Source organism: Hordeum vulgare, chromosome 5H (genome assembly GCF_904849725.1).
Source record: "Hordeum vulgare subsp. vulgare chromosome 5H, MorexV3_pseudomolecules_assembly, whole genome shotgun sequence".
NCBI classification, from domain to species: Eukaryota; Viridiplantae; Streptophyta; class Magnoliopsida; order Poales; family Poaceae; genus Hordeum; species Hordeum vulgare.
Window position 1 is genome coordinate 448895620 of NC_058522.1, and position 19548 is coordinate 448915167.

A 19548-nucleotide genomic window follows, 5' to 3' on the forward strand; every position below is an offset into this window, starting at 1 on the left:
CCGGTCCCCCGAGTTGCAGAAGTTCGAGCGTGCGAGTGGCCAAGCGATGTGTACTTACGCGCCGCCGGACTTTATGAGGACTTTTATTACTTGGTGGAGAATGCAGGACTTACCGCATTCGTTGAAGATAAGTGTCCACAATACCTCCTCCTCACTAATATTTTCATGCAAAGCTTAAATTTCTATCCAAGGAAGAACCCTCCTATGGTTGAATTCAAGTTATATGATATCCCCCAGCGCATGTCACTACAGGATTTTTGCAATGTTTGCAAATTATCTTATGTTGGGGATATTCATGAACCTCGTCCACAGGACTTGGAGGCTTTGATTGATATTATTGTTGTAGGAGAGGAGAGAGGAGTATCGTGCACTAGAGTTGCTAGCATTCATTTTCCCGTGCTTCGGTACTTCTCATTATTCGTGGGAAAATGTTTGATTGGCCGTGGGAAAGCTGGAGCTCTAAGCTCCCCAGATCTTGCGGTATTGCGCGAAACTCTTTATAATGATAAAACTTATAGCTTGGGCGCTATAGTGGCTCAACGGTTGAACATGAACCATACTAAAGGCGTTGTTTATGGAGGTATCTATGCTACCCATCTTGCTAGACATTTTGAGATACCAATTAGACTGCACGAGGAAGAAGAGATTCTTCTTCCTGAGAGATATCTAGATTATGATAGCATGGTTCGCCATGACTTCCTTGATTAAGATATAAATAAGAGGATGATTTACAACCTGGTATTTAGTCAGGGTACCCGTGATACTATTACTTTGCCTGCTCCTTCTTTGTTCAATCTTCATCTAGACAGGTACATTATTAGGCCCTCGGACATCTACGCATATTGGGGCATAGCGCCACCACAGGCGCCTGTGCCCGAGCTACCAGTCGAGTACCACACGCCAGTTTATTAGTGGGAGCCAGAGGAGCTCACCCAACAGTGGCACCCTCAGTACACTCCGGAGTATCCCGGAGACGGTTACTTCCCACCTTGGTAGTAAACCAACTTAGGCCAAAAGCCTAAGCTTCGGGGAGTATGTGTTTCTCATCGACTTTATATTCATGCTTACACTTTCACTTTGATAGTCGGTGTTCACACTTTGCCATTGTATCATCCATGCTAGTTTATTTCTTTTTATCGCTTTCTTCTCGTGTGTTTGTTTAGATTGAGAAAACCCAAAAAGATTTCCTTTTCTTCTTTTTCTTGTTGGGAGCTTTCCCGTGTAAATAGTTTTCTTTTTCTTTGGGTCAAGGTAGAAGACCATGGTTACAATGTTTAGTGGCTCTCGCATGCATATCTGTTTATCTGTCAAAGAGCCATATTACTTTGTCTTCTCCTTTGTGTTTGCCTGCAGATTCCAGCTTAGTCCAATGCACGAACACTCTTATTATTGTTCACATCATTCGATCGTGCAAGTGAAAGGCAATAATGACGATATATGATGAAGTGACTGAGCCTGGAAAAGCTGGTATGAACTCGATCTATTCTATTTTTGTAAATATGACTAGCTCATCGTTCCTAATTCAGCCTTGTTATGAGAGAAACATGTTTGCAATGACAAGTTAGAGATCATAGTTTCTGATGCCATGCTTAATTATCTAGGAGCTTATAATTATTTGTATTGGATGCCAACATGAATTTCAAGATGATTATGATGTAGTATGATAGGATGGTATCCTCCTTTGAATGATTCAAGTGGCTTCACTTGGCACATGTTCACGCATGTAGTTGAAACAAAATCAATATAGCCTCTATGATATTCATGTTTATGGTCATTTATGTCCTACTCATGCTTGCACTCAATGTTGGTTAATCTCAATGCATTTCGATGACTGTTATCGCTCTCTAGTTGGTCGCTTCCCAGTCTTTTGCTAGCCTTCACTTGTACTAAGCGGGAATACAGCTTGTGCATCGACTTCCATAAACACAAATTTGTTCCATATGAGTTGTACCGACCCAACTCAAGACGAGTCAAGCCTCTATGTTTCTGTGCCATCCCTGGATCAGTATGCTGGCACACACAGTACATCAATGTATATATCAAAGTGCAATCACATGTAAATAGCCTAAAACTGATATATACCTTAAATATTTCAGCGGAAGCAGTCAAGGGCGTGGAGTCCCAATAAACACCAACGTCAAGTTGAGTGTAGACCGTAACCCTGAATCGTACTCTTACTCGTCGAAGCAAAAATATCTGCAACATAAGACGTTGCAGCCGTGTAGGTCAGCATATTGAATATGCCGGCAAGTCACATATGAGAGGGGTGAAAAGTAATCATCTATACTATATGCATATATGGCAGGTGGGGCTATAAGTTTTTAGCGAAAAGCAAGTTTTCTCCTACAACAAGAGGGGGCTAAAAGCAAAATGTTACTACTTTGTTGGTTGTTAACGAGATGGTTCCGCCAACCAGTTCTCGTACCTGAGTTGTCAATAATTACCCTCATCAAATATATTTAATGGTGTTGAGAAATCCAGATAACTTCAGTTCCTTTGGCTCAAGTTGTCCATGACTGTGGACACGGCTAATCGATTAGGTTTGAGTACTCTGCAGAGTTTTGCACACGTTCCCCACAAGATTTGATCGCCTCCGTGTATGTCCTCGCACTTTAGGGTGTTTGAAGACCGGATGATCAAAACATGGTGTTTCAACGGGTCCCTCTGAATCCCTATCGGTGCCCATCCATTCCTACCGTTCGTCTACATCTGCTAGCACCGCCTGTCCAGAGTCGCCGCGTTGTCCAACCAAGCCAGAGCCCATAATGACTTGTGGCTGTGCAGGTAAGCCTTGGGTCTTGAAAATATCCGTCCGTCTCTTTGAGCCTGGGTGAAGCTTTCCGCAGGATGTCATGGCCTCTCCAGCATCCCGGGTCATCCATTGGGTTCTCCAGGGAGCCGATCAACCGTCCATCACCCAGAGATGCATTGCGTCCGAGGTCTTGAAAATCTTGTCTTAACCGGTCTTGATTATTTAATCAACCTCGCATCACTCGTGTTATGCACTCAACCGAAATCCCGTCTACTCAAGCATAGCAATATAAAATTTGTCGTCCCGGGCCTAGTAACGGGGTTGTTGGCTGCCTACCACATGATACTACAATATGTAACCATAATTTCCAAGTACCTAGTGAGCATGCAAATGGGCATAGGATGGTAGAACTACGATGCATAAAACATAGGTGATACATGATCAAATGACTTGCCTGGTGATGTTGACGAAGAAGAATTTTTGTTCTCGAGGAATAACTTGATAGACTACTCGTCACTCTCCTATGAAATCTATATAACAACCATATCATTCACGTAATCACTCATACTAGCAATCATTCTAACAATCAAAACAAAAGAGAGAGCGAATAAGAATCCGAAGGAAACTTCAAATAAGACTAGGGAGTCTTCTACTACGTCAAACACTAAATAGTTTTTGTCTAACAGAAAATAAAATACTTAAACAACAGTGAACTAAGATATAAATTTAACTAAGATAAAATAAAGTATTTTTCACAAAAATATTTGAAAGTATTTCCAAACGGGATTTGAAACAGTTGAGAAATCAATTGCAAGTTATTAGGGAACTAGAATTGATTTCATGATAACAAATAAAATAAAAATAAAAACTTGTTGAGAACCTACTGTTATCTAACAGAAAACCAAATATAAACTTTCTCAAATATAAAAGAAACTAATTTAAAAACAAATATAGAAAAATAAATAGCTATAATCCTAAAAGAACTAAAACAGAATCTGTTTTGGTAAAAACCCCAATTAAAAATATTTCAAAAAATTGAAACTTAAACTACTGAAATATATGATCAATAGGAAGCAGCAGCAAAAAGAATCAAATTAAAAGCTATTTTTAAACTCCCGGAATAAGCAAAACAAGCTTTAATTCAAATCTGATCTAACTCAATTTTTCTAAATCCAAACATAGACAAATTATATATCTACAGAAACTACATAAACTTTGTGATCCAATGCAAAAAGAATCACGTAATTCGGAGTTATAGACTAATAGATATGAATTTTCTAAGATTGCAATTTTCTGAAAAAACTGCAATACGGGATTTCGTGAATCTCACCATGGGTGACTAAGAGGAAGAACTCCGGCGAGGTAGCTGCTCCGGCGAGGTGGGGAGGTCGCCGGCGGGAAGGGGGAACGGCGGAGGGGTCCCGGAGGCGAGGAAGGGGGCGTCATGGGCTCCTGGGCATTCTTCTGTTCGACTCCTTGCAGGAACAACAATGGTGGGGGCGTCGTGGCTACGGGCAGGGAGAGGGCGAGCTAATGGGGAAAATGGAACGAGGAGAGGAGGGGCGTTCTTATAGGGGTGGTGGGAGGCTCGGGAAGGAAGTGTAGCCCGCGAATCGGGGGAGGGAAGCTTCCTGGGAAGCTTCTGCCATGGCCACAGAAGGAAGCTCGTGAGGAGGAAGAAGAAAGTGGGATTGGGCTAGATTGGTTTCCTAACGTGGCCCAAGTACATTCCTAAAATAAGAGATCTCTTTCCCTTTTTATTAAAACAGGAATTAATAGGATTAAAAGGAAATAGAATATCCTTGGAATATAGGGGTATAATATATTAAAATTTTCAGATAAATAAATTCAAAAAGATGGACATTTTTCCACTACCAAAATAAATACTTCAAAAAAATGTTTTTTTAGAATATCCCTAAATTGGTTTATTTTCTTTTTGCAAATATTTTTCAAATAAACCTTGGGTTTTATGGTCCAAATATTTCAAAGGAATATCCCCGGTTTGGAGGGTCATGTTCCTCCTCTCTTTCTTGCTTGGCAAGAATTATTTTTGGGGTATTTCTCGGGGAAGAAAAATATAGAAGCAAGGGCAAATATTTGAAAGGATTCAAATGCAAACTCCGTTCAAATTCTTTATAGTTGAAGAAGTCATGTCATCTTCTCTCTTTGCTTTTAAATGATTGAATTTGAATTCCCGGAGAAGGGGAAAGTCATTTTATTCCCTCTCATTCAAAAGTTTTGAAATGTTTTCAAATTTCACTCAAGCTTTCAATCACTCAAGCAAACAAACAATCAATCTAATAATGTTATTAACAATCCAAAATTTGGGATGTTACATGAGTCCACCATACCTACCTATATGCGGTATCTACCTGTCGTTCCAAGTAAACTTGCATGTGCCACTCTTTAAACCTTCAAGAAATAATCTGTTTTGCATGCCCAAACCGCTCATGTGGTGACAAGGGGCTATCAGTATCTTCCATGCTAGGCGTGTTGTCCTCGATACGTGTTTATTCACTATCATTCACGAGAAAGGGACGGTAATTGGAATGCCCAGTTCCATGCTCAAATCGAAAAGATAATTGCAAACAAAACTTCCCCTGGATTGTTGTTGGTACGGACGACACCCGAGAATTTGGCTAGCCGTGGAGTGTGATTGATCGGTGGCGGGGGAGTCAAAACTTTACTTTTCTGTTTGGGAACCGCCTATAGTATGTGTAGCATGGAAGATGGTAAAAACTCTTGGTCATTGCGTTGAAAATGAAAGCATGCCACCCAAAATTATTTATCTCTGTCTTTAAAGCTTGAGCCCTGGCACCTTTGCAAATCAATGCTTTCCTCTGCGAAGGGCCTGTCTATTTATGTTTCTGTTGAGTCATCCTCTTCTTATAAAAGCACGAATTAGGGAGCACCTCCGTAATTTTTATGCTTTGCTTTTAATTGTTATTGAGTATGACTGTGACTGGATCTTCTTTGCCATGAATTACAATATTCAGTCAGCCCTTGGTCTTAGAAGGTGCTTTGCATTTATGTTTTGCGGCCTGAGAAAGAGCTAGCGAGATACCATCTGTTCATATTACTTCATGATTATTTTGATTGAAGTGTTGACGTTTGAAACTCATTATTATTGCTCGCTAATTGATTATGCCATTGATATGAGTTTACCATGAGACCTAAATGTCATTTCTTATGTGGTTTGCTTATGATCTTGCTGGAAATCTGAATATGAGTTAGACATAATTGCAACAACAATATCAAACAAAGTTCGTAAAAGTTTTTCTTTTGTCTCTTTCAGTTTGTCCACTGAATTGCTTGAGGACAAGCAAGGCTTTAAGCTTGGGGGAGTTGATACGTCTCCATCGTATCTACTTTTCCAAACTTTTTGCCCTTGTTTTGGACTCTAATTTGCATGATTTGAATGGAACTAACCCGGACTAACGCTGTTTTCAGCAGAATTGCCATGGTGTTGTTTTTGCGTAGAAATAAAAGTTCTCGGAATGACCTGGAAATTTACGAGGATTTTTTGTGGAATATATAAAAAATACTGGCGCAAGAATCAACCGGAGACGTGGAGCGAGGAGACCACAAGCCCAGGAGGCGCCCCCCTGGCCGTGCCTAGCAGGCTTGTGGGGCCCTCGGGGCTCCGCCGCCTCCAACTCCAGCTCTATTTAGTCCCTTTCATCCGGAAAAAAATCAAGGAGGAGAGTTCATCGCGTTTTATGATACGGAGGCGCCGCCACCACCTATTCTTCCTTTGGAGGGCTGATATGGAGTCCGTTCTGGGCTCCGGAGAGGGGAGATCGTCGGCATCGTCATCACCAACCTTCCTTCATCGCCAATTCCATGATGCTCTTCACCGTTCGTGAGTAATCTCATCGTAGGCTTGCTGGACGGTGAAGGGTTGGATGAGATCTATCATGTAATCGAGTTAGTTTTGATGGGGATTGATCCCTAGTATCCACTATGTTCTGAGATTGATGTTCCTACCACTTTGCCATGCTTAATGCTTGTCACTAGGGCCCGAGTGCCATGATTTCAGATCTGAACCTATTATGTTCTCGTCAATATATGTGTGTTCTTGATCCTATCTTGCAAGTTGTAGTCACCTACTATGTGTTATGACCCGGCAACCCCGGAGTGACAATAGCCGGAACCACTCCCGGAGATGACCATAGTTTGAGGAGTTCATGTATTCACTAAGTGCTAATGCTTTGTTCCGGTTCTATATTAAAAGGAGAACCTTAATATCCCATAATTTCCATTAGGACCCCGCTGCCACGGGAGGGATGGACAATAGATGTCATGCAAGTTCTTTTCGTAAGCACGCATGACTATATACGGAATGCATGCCTACATTACATTGACGAACTGGAGCTAGTTACATATCTCCCCATGTTATAACTGTTGCATGATGAATGTCATCCGGCATAATTATCCATCACCGATCCAATGCCTACGAGTTTTTTCCTACTAGTCCTTGCTACGTAATTTGCTGCTACTTCTGTCACTGCTGCTACTGTTACTGCTACTGTTGTCACTATTGCTACTGTTACCGTTGCTACTGTTGCTATCACACTACTTTGCTACTGATACTTTGTTGCAGATACTAAGTCTTTCAGGTGTGGTTGAATTGACAACTCAACTGCTAATACTCGAGAATATTCTTTGGCTTCCCCTTGTGTCGAATCAACAAATTTGGGTTGAATACTCTACCCTCGAAAACTATTGCGATCCCCTATACTTGTGGGTTATCAGAGGTAGGTGCGGGGCGGGCCGTGCCGATGCAGAGCCTAGTGCGCTCAACAACCCAATTGAAACCTCTTAAGGAGAATGTTGGAGTCACTCATACGTCAAAGGAGATTCCCGAGCATCGCGACTCAGGAGCCTGAACTATGCCCGTAGCCCCTTCCCTCTTGGGCTGCCCAGGAGGTCCAACGGTGGCGGAGGTACGCGCGGGGCGGGCCCTGCCGACGCAGAGTGCTGAAGAAGTTCGAGAGTCTCAAATTGTCAGTTTCTAGGAGGGACGCTAGAGTCACTCGTACGTCAAGGGGGACTTCTGAGCATCGCGACTCAGGAGCCTAAACTGCGGCCGTAGCCCTTCCCTCTTGGGTCACCCAGGCAGTCCAATGGCGGCGGAGGTACGCGCGGGGCGGGCACTGCCGACACACTGTGCTGAAGGAGTTCGGGAGTCAGTTTCTTAGGAGGGACATTGGAGTCGCTCGCACGTCAAGGGGGACTCCTTAGCATCGCGACTCAGGGCCTAACTGTGCTCATAGCCCCTTCCATCTTGGGCCGCCCAGGCGGTCCCACGGCGGCGGAGGTACGCGTGGGGCGGGCCCTGCCGACGCAACGTGCTGAAGGTGTTCTGAAGTTTCAAATCCTCGTCGCGTTCCCCTCATGAGGGCTGCTCGCACATCAAGGGGGACTCCTGAGCATCGCGACTCAGGAGCCTAACTGGACCCGTAGCCCCTCATCTCTTGAGCCGTCCTGGAATCCGGTCGGTTCAATGGCGGCTGAGGTATGCACGGGTCGAGCCCTGCCGACGCAGAGTATCACAACAAACATGAAAGAAACGAGGCGAAGAAAACATTCAAGCAGTCAGCCAGTTATTACAAGCCTTAACAAGTTCTTGAAAACGCAAACGAGTTTGACGCCTACACGAGGCACGATGTGCATTGTAGGGAAAAACAGGGGAACAAATCAGGAGGAGCTACTGTCGCGGGTCGCTCCATCTTCAGGGGGCTTGTCGTCGGCGTCAGTGGCGTCGTCTTATTGGAAATATGCCCGAGAGGCAATAATAAAGTTGTTATTATTATATTTCCAGTTCATGATAATTGTCTATTATTCATGCTATAATTGTATTAACCAGAAACCGTAATACATGTGTGTGAATAAATAGATCACAATGTGTCCCTAGTGAGCCTCTAGTTGGCTAGCTCGTTGATCAATAGATGATCATGGTTTCTTGATCATGGACTACTGAAGGCCGCACGCCTATGAAGGCCTCGCAGTAGAAAGCAAAGATGGACATGAGAAAGATGGAGTTGGGCTGGAGGTGAAGGGCCTGGATCCCATAGTGGTTCAGGATGGCGGTGAAGAACGAGGAGAAAGGTGGCCCCAGTCCAGCGAAGACGCTATGGATGAAGAAGGGGTATACCGCCTTCGGCGCGGGCCACTTTGGTGTGGCGCCGGGCCAGATCAGGGTCCGCCCGTGCTCGTTGGACTCGAGCGCAGTCCATGGCAGCACGAGTGTAAGATCCACATCCTTGGAGAGGGCGCACTCCACGAGCGGAGAATCCGAGACCTTGCGTCTGTGGCTTCTGCTTGCCGGCGGGAGCCATCGCTGAACCGACAAGGGACGACACGGTGCTGGATCTGGGGGACGTCGGTTGGAGTTGGAGAGCGAGGAGGAAGAGCCAGTCCGGGAGAAGGGAGAGCAATAACGGACCAAAGCAACGACTCACATTCCCGATAACCCGGGTAAAGACAGAAGACAAGGGAGACCTGACATCAGCCGCATGACACGCACTGGCCTGGCCCACAAGCATTTAGGGCCCGCAGCGCTTCATGCCATCCCCCGAGGCTTCGCCCAGAAGCCGACCCGAGCACGCCTTGGGCCCGGGGGCTACTGTCAGCGTTCTGGGAATGGGGGTACCCAGACCTGCCTGCCTACGGCCCAGGGCTAGCCCACTTCATCAAGCAAACCAACATGCCCGACACCACTCAAGGCAAGGCCCTTGCGAGGGGCCAAGCCTCACGAGGAGGAACAACATCAAGACCCGCAGGGGGCCTCCTCAGGACCCCTCCGGAGCGGCGGATATTCCAAGGCGAGACCCGGCCTCAGAGTCAAGGATGCCGCGGAGGAAGCGCATGCGAGCAGCAGACAACACGACAGAGCAGTTTCCCCTTTAGTGCAAAGCGGGCAAGGACGGACCGTGGTTCCCAAGGCATCTTCCAAAGATTTCCCTTCTGGTGCAACAAGGCCATCGCCGCCCGCCAGCAGGACACATGTCATCCCTGGACCCGTCCCTACAGTGCGGGCAGCCACTTTGCAAGCGAAGACTCCTTTTGGACATGGGAGCATGTTCCCGTGTTCCCCTTCAAAATTGGCCATTGTGGGATCCCTTCCCGCCGAAACGATAAGGGGAGAGGACCGGGACCGCCACTATATATAGAGGGTAGGTTACTTCATAGAGGGGGTCCGATTCATTCACTCGCCCACTGGCACCACGCAAAGATCACCCAGCCTCCGAAGGCCCTTGAACACTGTACTAGTTCATCCACCAACCTCCACGAGAGGCAATCCACCAAAGCAGGAGTAGCGTATTACGCTTCTCAGCGGCCCGAACCTGGGTAAACTACCATGTTCTGTGTCTTCCTCACCATCAAGTGAGTTCTCTGACATCCCTAGCGAGTAGCGAGTTAGGTGAGGCGAGCCCACGAGAGATCTTCGTACACGCCTCTGAGTTCGAATCTTTAGGGTTTTGCGGAGCCCGAAATCTGACAAGCTCCACCAACATCGCCGCCACGCCGTTAAGCTGTCGGAGAACTCATCTACCTCTCCACCTCCTCTTGCTGGATCAAGAAGACGGAGATCGTCATCGAGCTGTACGTGTGTTGAACGTGGAGGTGCAGTCCGATCGGCACTAGATCGGGATAGATCGTGATGAGATCGTGGGACGGATCGTGATGAGATCGTGGGATGGATCATGACGGGATCGCGGGACGGATTGCGATTTTGATCGCGAAGATATTCGACTACATCAACCGCGTTATATATGCTTCCGTTTAGCGATCTACAAGGGTATGTACATGCACTCTCTCCTCTCGTAGATGGTCATCACCATGGATAGATCTTGTGTGCGTGTAAGAAATTTTTTGTTTCCCATGAGACGTTCCCCAATAGACCGGTCAGGAAATTTCGATCCAGACGGGCTTCTTAAACGGGTCTCAAATGCCCAGACTAGCCGGCACCCCTCATATCCAGCACAAATATGGGAAGAATGGGGTGCGGGGATGCTAGGACGGACCCGACAGCCCGACCCCGCCACAATTGCACCTAATCCACCAAACTCTTCATCCTCCTTCCACCGCCCTCCAACCTTTCTTGTGCCCGAGCCCTCTTCGGTCTTCCACCCTTGCTCCCCATCCTCACCACCGGTCCCGATCCGCCACCGTAGATGTGGTCTAGCCCGTCTCCGACCACCACGACGGAGACACAGTTCGCCTCGCCCCTCGGCGTCCCTTCCTCGACTACGTCTTGCAAGGCAGATAACGTCATCGGAAAGATGTGGCGTTGTTGACAGTGAGAGATGGAGGCGGCGGTATCGTCGCGGGGAGGTGTGGACATGCTCGAGGAGCTGTCTCCCCCGTCACGCTTGGCACCCCACACCCCATCCATCTGAGCGTCGACGCGGATTACGTCGTCCGACACCCTTGGGACAGAGGAGGATTCGACGGCCAGCTGGGACATTCCGGATAGCTTTCCACCCACACAGATGCCGTCGGTCGACGCATGTGAGTCGTCGCAACTCGTTCGGGAGCGGATGAGCACGTGCACTACATGTTCGACGGAATGACAGATGAAGACAAGCACGTTTTGTTTGCTCCTGTCCGATCAAAGTCGCGTACGACATGTTTAATGTTTTGCATAGACCACTAATTCATTTTGCACATGATGAATGCTTGCAAACCATGATCATCAATGAAAATAAAGATTCGACCGAAATGAAGTATGAATTGGAGGGCACCACCGCACAGGATACGAAGATCATGTTGATGAACGAAACCCTCTTCGATGAGCATGCAAAGAAGTGGCTTGCGAATAAAAAAAGAAGGAGATCAACGACCGTAGGGCGCATGAGACGGCGAGGGCGGCAGCGGCGACGGATCATGCGGCCAGGATGCAGGCGGAGCCGACTGTTCAGACAGAACAGAGCGAGCATGCTTCATGGATGCCGTCCGGCCAGTGATCCAACTAGCAAGCCATCCGTCACGCGCGGACATTAATTTCATTTTAACATGTCTGATTTCTTATACTATGATTTGATTTGATGTGCTTTGTTTTAAACTACTAAGTTTAGATAATTTATACTCCGTATTAGATGATCGACATCTATGGATTACATAGATTTAAGGATCGGCATTTGAAGTATGTGAATCTGCGACGCAATATATGAGCAGCGGGCGGACGCATCTGCGTACGTATAGTGGGCTGGATTTGACAAGTCGTGATGATCTTAGCCGTCGGGGAATCAACGACGTGAGCCGTGCACGCATAGTTGCATTTGCATACGGACTGCCATTAAGATGGACTAATCACACATTTAAGAGTCAGGCTGCGTACCATCACCGGCGCGGCTTCCCAATCATCTACCCTCGCGCGTCTCCGACTAGTGGCTATAAAAGACCCTTTCGGTTCGCCAACTCCCTCCAACGATCAACATGGATCAAGTAAACATTCTTGCACTGGCAGCGTTCCTCGCCGCCGCGGCAGCAGCGCTGCTCTTAAAGAGGCCAAAGGACAGCAAACCATCCGCCGTGGCATTGCTTCCGCCACCCGTCGCGAGCGGCGTTTCCACGATTGCAGCGTTGGGTACGCTTGTCACCAAGGGCCTCACCGCCGTGATACACGACCTGCACGCAGAGCTGGGCAGCGTGTTCACGGTGAGCCTCCTGGGGCTGAAGAAGGTGACGTTCCTGATCGGGCCGGAGGTGACGGCTCACTTCTTTGAAGGCTCGGAGTCGGAGATCAGGCAGTCGGATATCTACAAGATCACCGTGCCCGTGTTCGGCCGCGGAGTCCTCTTCGACGTGGATCTGCCTACGAGGAGGAGGCAGATCAGATTCCTATCCGACGCCATAAAGCCCGTCAAATTGAGGGGCCAAGTTGATTCCATGGTTCGTGAAGTGGAGGTAAGCACTAAGCAAACATTTAGATACATACGGAAAGAAAAGAGTTAATTACAACACTCATGCCACAACTTGGCATAAAAAATCAGTTTAATGCTAAAACTTGCAGCATACATAGCATACGTTTGAACTGGTGCCATAACTTGATTTTGACGTGCATATACGATGCAAGTCACGTTTTTATACGAAAATGATGCTGATTAGACGCGCCAACGTGGCATAGGACCCGCTGTCAGCGACCGGATGGTTGGGAGGCCGTGTGTCCTGCTATTTTGCAAAAAAAAGACTTAAACTTTTTTCTTCGCCCGAACAAGCGGCTTCCACAAGGGTCCATTTGTCAGTGTCACATATATAATTGAGAAATAACAACATACAAGTTGATTGGGGATTTAAACAGGTGACCTATAGCAAGCAGCTGCGAACGATAATCACCTGACCAATGATCACTTTAAACTGGATTAGAAGATGATGTCATCCTTATGCGTATTTTTTGAGGTAACCTTTTTATCTTAAGCGGGTCAAAGTCCCAACGACCCATTTTACACTGTATTTAAAGAAAACTTTAAAAATACAGGTAAATTGTAATCGTATGTTATAACTAAAATAAATTTCAGAATGACAATGAATACTTTTATATACTACATATATATTTTTATTATATATATAATTTTTTAACAAGACTTAAATATTTTATAGTGTAATATTATCTAATTGTTATCATTATTATTTATAACATAAGAATATGATTTAGATATATTTTATAAATTAAAAGAAGTAACGACGCTGCTGCTGGGTGGTGTGGTGGCCACTCGCACCCGATGAACACATGTAGCTGCTTTAAATTCCAGCCAGCTATTTTTACATTGTATGAATATATGTTTATTAAAGCATGACCACTTTTAAACTTATATAAGCATTAATATTATTTTTATACTGTAAACACGTTTAAACTTATATAAGCATTTATTGAACATATGTTTTATCCAATATGCATATTATTACATGAACATTTTTTCATTTATTGAATAAATTATAAAATGTTAAATTATTACATGATTATTTTATAATTTATTCATATGTATACAACTATTTATACCACACGATTATATTTTACGGTGCAAAATGGGTTGTAGAGACTACAGACCACTTATTACTCAAAGAATATATCAGCACTTAATAATAACATGAAGAAATCATAGGTCAGGTTCTTAGCCTCGTGTAGTTTCTGTCTTGAGGTTAGTGGTCGAATCTCCACTTGCGCGCTGCTTTTTATATCAATCACGCAATTATTCATGTGACACTAACAAGTAGAACCTACTGCCATGCAGCTATTTTCTGTTACGAAAAAGTCAGAGTTTTTGTTTTTTCAAAATAGCAGGCACACGTCCTTTCTGTCATCCGGTCGCTGACATCGGTCCCATGCCATATTGACGCGTCTATTCAGCATTTTGTTTGTATAGAAACGTGACTTACACCCTCAAAGACAAGTTATAACACCAGTTCAATGTATGCCACAAGTTTAGCACTAAGCTGATTTTTGTGCCAAGTTGTGACACCAATGATGTAATTGACTCAAAAGAAAACGTAGAAATGGAAGATATATAGAAGAGTTCACCCAAACCTACGTATATATAGCTCTTTTTATCATCGTTGTTTCTTCCTGTTATCACTGTGCATTGCTGCTAGCTAACTTATCTCTACACTACACAAATGGTGTATAGCTAGGACTACTTCGGCAAATGGGGAGAGCATGGCACGGTGGATCTGAAGCAGGAGCTGGGGCAGGTGCTTATGCGGATCGCGAATCGGTGCCTGCTCGGAGAACAGATCCGAGACAACATGTTCGACGAAGTGTCGCAGCTCCTGCACGAGCTCTTCGACAACGGCTTTCACCTGACCAGCCTCTTCTTTCCGTACCTCCCGATCCCACCCCACCGCCGGCGCGACGCAGCCCGGGCCAAGCTGGGGGAGATATTCCGCGAGGCTGCCAGATCACGCAGGGCCTCGGGCCGAGCCGAGAACGACCTGCTACAGAAGCTCGTGGATTCGAGGTACGCCGACGACCGCTCCTTGACCGAGAGCGAAATCGCCGGGCTGCTCATCGTCATGATTTTCGCCGGGCATCACACAAGTGCCAGTGCCGTTGTCTGGACGGGAGCTTGCCTGCTCAGCCATGGAGACCGGCGCCACCTGGCGGCCGCCGTCGAGGAACAGAAACAGATCATCGGACGACACGGCAGGGATCGCATCCACTACGACGTCCTGCGAGAGATGTGCACCCTGCATTGCTGCATCAAGGAGGCGCTGAGGATGTACGCTCCAACGAACGTGATAATCCGCCGGGCGAACAAGAGCTTCAGCGTGCAAGCAAGAGAAGGCAGCAGATATGCGATCCCCAAGGGACATACCTTGGTAACCCCGCCGTCGGTGAACAACAGGCTGCCGCACATTTTCAAGGACCCTCGTGTGTATGATCCGTCTAGGTTTGGTCCTGGTAGAGAGGAGGATAAAGTTGGCGGCAAATTCTCGTTCACGACGTTTAGTGCCGGGAGGCACGTTTGCTTGGGGGAGGACTATGCTTACATGCAGATCAAGGCAATATGGAGCCATGTGCTAAGGAACTTTGAGCTCAAGATCGTCTCCCCTTTCCCGGAGGAGGAATGGGAGAAAGTCAGTCCAGGGCCAAGAGGCAAAGTGATGGTTACTTACAAGAGGCGTCTGCTCAAATGAGCAGCTGGCGCCAAATAATAAATTATGTAAGAGCATTTCCAACAACCCATCAAAAAATACTTGATGCGTTAATAGATTCGTTTTTTGAACGCCTGGTAGCTCTAACAGAGGTTGTAAAATTGTGCGCGCACTAAAAAACGCTACCCCGCGCACTATATTTGATGCGCCGGCTTGCGCGCGCAGCAAACTCTGGACTGCTGTAGGTGGGACCGTTGGATTGGGCGCCGCACTAGCGCGCGTCTGTTGGAGATGCTCCGGTCCCCGCGCTGTAAAAGTGCTACAGTGAGGCACTAAAATATTTATTGGGCGCGTAATTTTTGCATTGCCGTTGTAGGTGCTCTAAAGATATGTGTGTAAGGCTGGTTGTAATTGGTAGCATCATATATTAGTATCATGCATATGCTACTAGTATATGATACCACATCTGTAATGCATATTATCATGTACGAGTATCATAGAACAGTTCATTTATTGCTATGTATGACACATACTAGCACAACATTTAATATGATACTCAATCATCTCTTTCTTTATTTAATTCTATGCCACCTCATCAAATATGTCTATGTGGCATGCATGATACTACTTGATACTTCTATTACAACCAGCCTAAGAACGATTTTTAGTTTGAGTTTTTTTTTCTCCCCCACCTAAATGTACTATATGTATCTAAAGGTAACCTCCGTGAGTAGTATATAAAAGATCCAATGATGTTTGCAGAAAGGCCATGGGATATCAAGTCAGATAAAAAGTAAGCCTGGTTTCTCTCACTTTATGCAAGGAATTTCGAAAGTGAGATCTATACTAAGAGCTTAGCCGATCTTCCATAAGTTAATTCCTCATTCTACCCCCATCCTTTAATTTCCCCTTTCTAAGGAATTAATCTTTCATTCATCTAGCCCATCCTCAAATTCAGTCCCTGCATAATTAAACACCGACATTACAATAACATCAAACCTACTAGCATATCATTACCTAGTACGTTAGCACTAAATGGGCATTAAACAAGCTAAAGCATCACTAAATATTCCTCCCTTCGTATCATAACATATGACGTTCTAGCAGGTAGTAGATACACAAGAAGAGCTCTACTCCTCATTGGAGGAGATTCTTCACCCCGCGTTAGAGGGCCCGGCCTCGTAGTCATTTGCGGCGGGTTGAATCCAAGGCATCGTGGTGAACCCACCAGCCACTTCCTTAGTAGTGGCTCACCTTGGAGGTCCTTGAACATCTCCACACACTCGGCCTCGATGCTCGCACTCGGTTGTGCGAGCGCTCTCCAAGGACACGAAGATGCGTGGTTCTTCATGGCGATCTCTAGGTTTGTGACTAGTACACCCATGACGTTGGCACGGGCGCTTGACCTCGAGCTCGCCTCGGCCGTGTGGTGATCCACCTACTCGGACCCTCTTAAGTGAGCTCGTGGTGTTCACGGGTGTCGTTGCCCTTGAACTTGGCAGTGGGGTATACCTCCATCCCCTCATCATCCTTTTCACTTAGTAGAAAACGGGGCTAACTTTCCGGCTAGTCAAATTAACTATTAGGTCTTGATGTCACATGGTTTAAATTTTAGAATTCCAAACAATTATAAAAATAAACAATAGTGTTTAATAAACAACAATAATTAATTTTAAAAACTTTAAAAAATCAAAAAACTAAAAAACTAAAAAAAACTCAAGTAATTCTTAAAAAGCATAAAAAATAAAAAAAAAATTCAAAATATCTAAAAAGTTCAAAATAAAGTAAGTAATAATAATAATATTGAATTTCAATGAAAATCAAATAAGTAATAATATTATTTTATTCATTTTTTGCCATTTATTCATTTAATATGGCATAATTAATATCTTTAAGTCTATAAATCGAATTTTGACAAATAATATATCCATTATTATCATAAAAATGTGAGGAATCCAAATATGAAACCTTTTTTAAAATAGAATTAGAAACAACTAACATAGCAATAAAATAATATTAACTAATTACAAAAACAAAATTATTGTCAAAGAAGAGAAACTAAAGTTAATTATATTAAATTGGAAAAAATAATTACTTTTTAATATAGCAAAACTAATTCTACCAACTAAAGTGCCAACTTTCAACCTTTTTAGTGTTCATTTGTATTGCTTTTTTAATTTCAAGGTTATTTAGCTCAAAAAACTATTAAATGCATGAAAAGTAGCAAATGAAGTAAGAAAAGGTTGAAATTTGAAGATGTGGCTTAGAATGGTGCATATTGAATGCACAAAAAATCTGGAGTTGAAATAAGTTTAAAAATGAAAAGTCTTTGTAACATATGAGTTTTCGTTCAAAAACCTCATACTTCGAAGGAGATGGTCCAGTTTGTACACGGAGTGCATTCAGTTTTTGTTGTAACCCTCTTAACTTTTTATCGCATGCTATGTGGTGGAAATGATGATACCATGCGAAGTTTCAACATTTTCAGAGTTCATTTGTATTGCTTTTTAATTTCAGGGTCATTTAGCTCAAAAAAATACATTAAATGCATGAAAAGTAGCAAATGAAGTTAGAAAGGGTTGAAATTTGAAGATGTGGCTTAGAACGGTGCATAGTGAATGCACAAAAAGTCTAGAGTTAAAATAAGATTAAAAAATGAAATGGCTTTGTAAGAGATGAGTATTCGTCTAGAACCTTGATACTTCGAAAGAGATAGAAAGGGGAAATTAAAGGATGCGTGGTTCTTCGAAAGGATGGACGTCCAGTTTGTACACGAAGTGCATCATGTTTTTGCCGTAACCCTTCCAACTTTTTAGCACATGTCATATGGGTGAAATGATGATACCATGCCAAGTTTGAGCCTTTTCTGAGTTGATTTGTAGCGCTTTTCAATTTCAGGGTCATTTAGCTCAAAAAAATCATTTAATGCATGGAAAATAGAAAATGAGGTGAGAAAGGGTTGAAAATTTATGAGGTGGCTTTGAATGATGCATATTAAGGGCACAAAAGGTCTGGTGTTGAAATAAGATTAAAAAATGAAATGGCTTTGTAAGAGATGAGTAGTCGTACACAACTCTCATACTTCGAAAGAGATAATCCACCTTGTACATGGAGTGCATCATGTTTTTGCCGTAACCCTTTCAACTTTTTAGCACATGTCATGCGGGTGAAATGATGATACCATTGTTCCAGCCTTTTCAGAGTTGATTTATAGCGCTTTTCAATTTCAGAGTCATTTAGCTCAAAAAAATCATACCATGCCCATCCAAGCCACATCCTCAAATTTCAACAGTTTCTAACTTCAATTGCTATTTTTCATGCATTAAATATAAAAAAATAGGTAAATGACCCTGAAATTACCACAAAAACTGAATGCACTTCGTGTACAAACTTGGCCATCTACTTGACAGTATGAGGGTTTCGGACGAAAACTCATATGTTACACACGCATTTCATTTTTGCTAACTTGTTTCAACTCCAGACTTTTTGTGCATTCAATAAGCACAATTCCAAGCCACATCCTCAAATTTCAACAGTTTCTAACTTCAGTTACTATTTTTCATGCATTTAATGATTTTTAGGTAAATGACCCAAATTAAAAAGCACTACAAATGAACTCTAAAAAGGTTGAAACTTGGCATACTATCATACATCATAATGTTGGAAATATGCCCTAGAGGCAATAATAAATTAGTTGTTATTATATTTATTTGTTCATGATAATCGTTTATTATCCATTCTATAATTGTATTGATTGGAAACACAAATACATGTGTGGATACATAGACAAAACACTGTCCCTAGTAAGCCTCTAGTTGACTAGCTCGTTGATCAAAGATGGTTAAGGTTTCCTAACCATAGACAAGTGTTGTCACTTGATAACGGGATCACATCATTAGGAGAATGATGTGATGGACAAGACCCAAACTATAAACGTAGCGTATGATCGTGTCAGTTTATTGCTATTGTTTTCTGCATGTCAATGTATCTGTTCCTATGACCATGAGATCATGCAACTCCCGGACACCGGAGGAATACCTTGTGGGTTATCAAATGTCACAATGTAACTAGGTGACTATAAAGGTCCTCTACAGTTATCTCCAAAGGTGTCTATTGAATTGGCATGGATGAAGACTGGGATTTGTCACTCCGTGTAACGGAGAGGTATCTCGGGGCCCACTCGGTAATACAACATC

At 44.1% G+C, this 19548-nt stretch overlaps 1 protein-coding gene across 2 annotated transcripts; it reads left to right on the forward strand.

Annotated features, from left to right (window-relative positions):
* The first annotated feature begins 12196 nt into the window (after positions 1–12196).
* On the forward strand, positions 12197–15761 carry LOC123396711 (obtusifoliol 14-alpha demethylase-like). Of its 2 annotated transcripts, none has more exons than XM_045091563.1 (2): positions 12197–12667; positions 14390–15761. In XM_045091563.1, the coding sequence occupies exons 1-2, from the start codon at positions 12197–12199 to the stop codon at positions 15392–15394; spliced, it is 1476 nt and encodes a 491-aa protein (XP_044947498.1). In that variant the 3' UTR covers positions 15395–15761. The 2 variants fall into 2 exon arrangements, with proteins under 2 accessions (XP_044947498.1, XP_044947497.1); XM_045091562.1 differs by having other exon boundaries at positions 14386–15226.
* The last annotated feature ends 3787 nt before the right edge of the window (positions 15762–19548 follow it).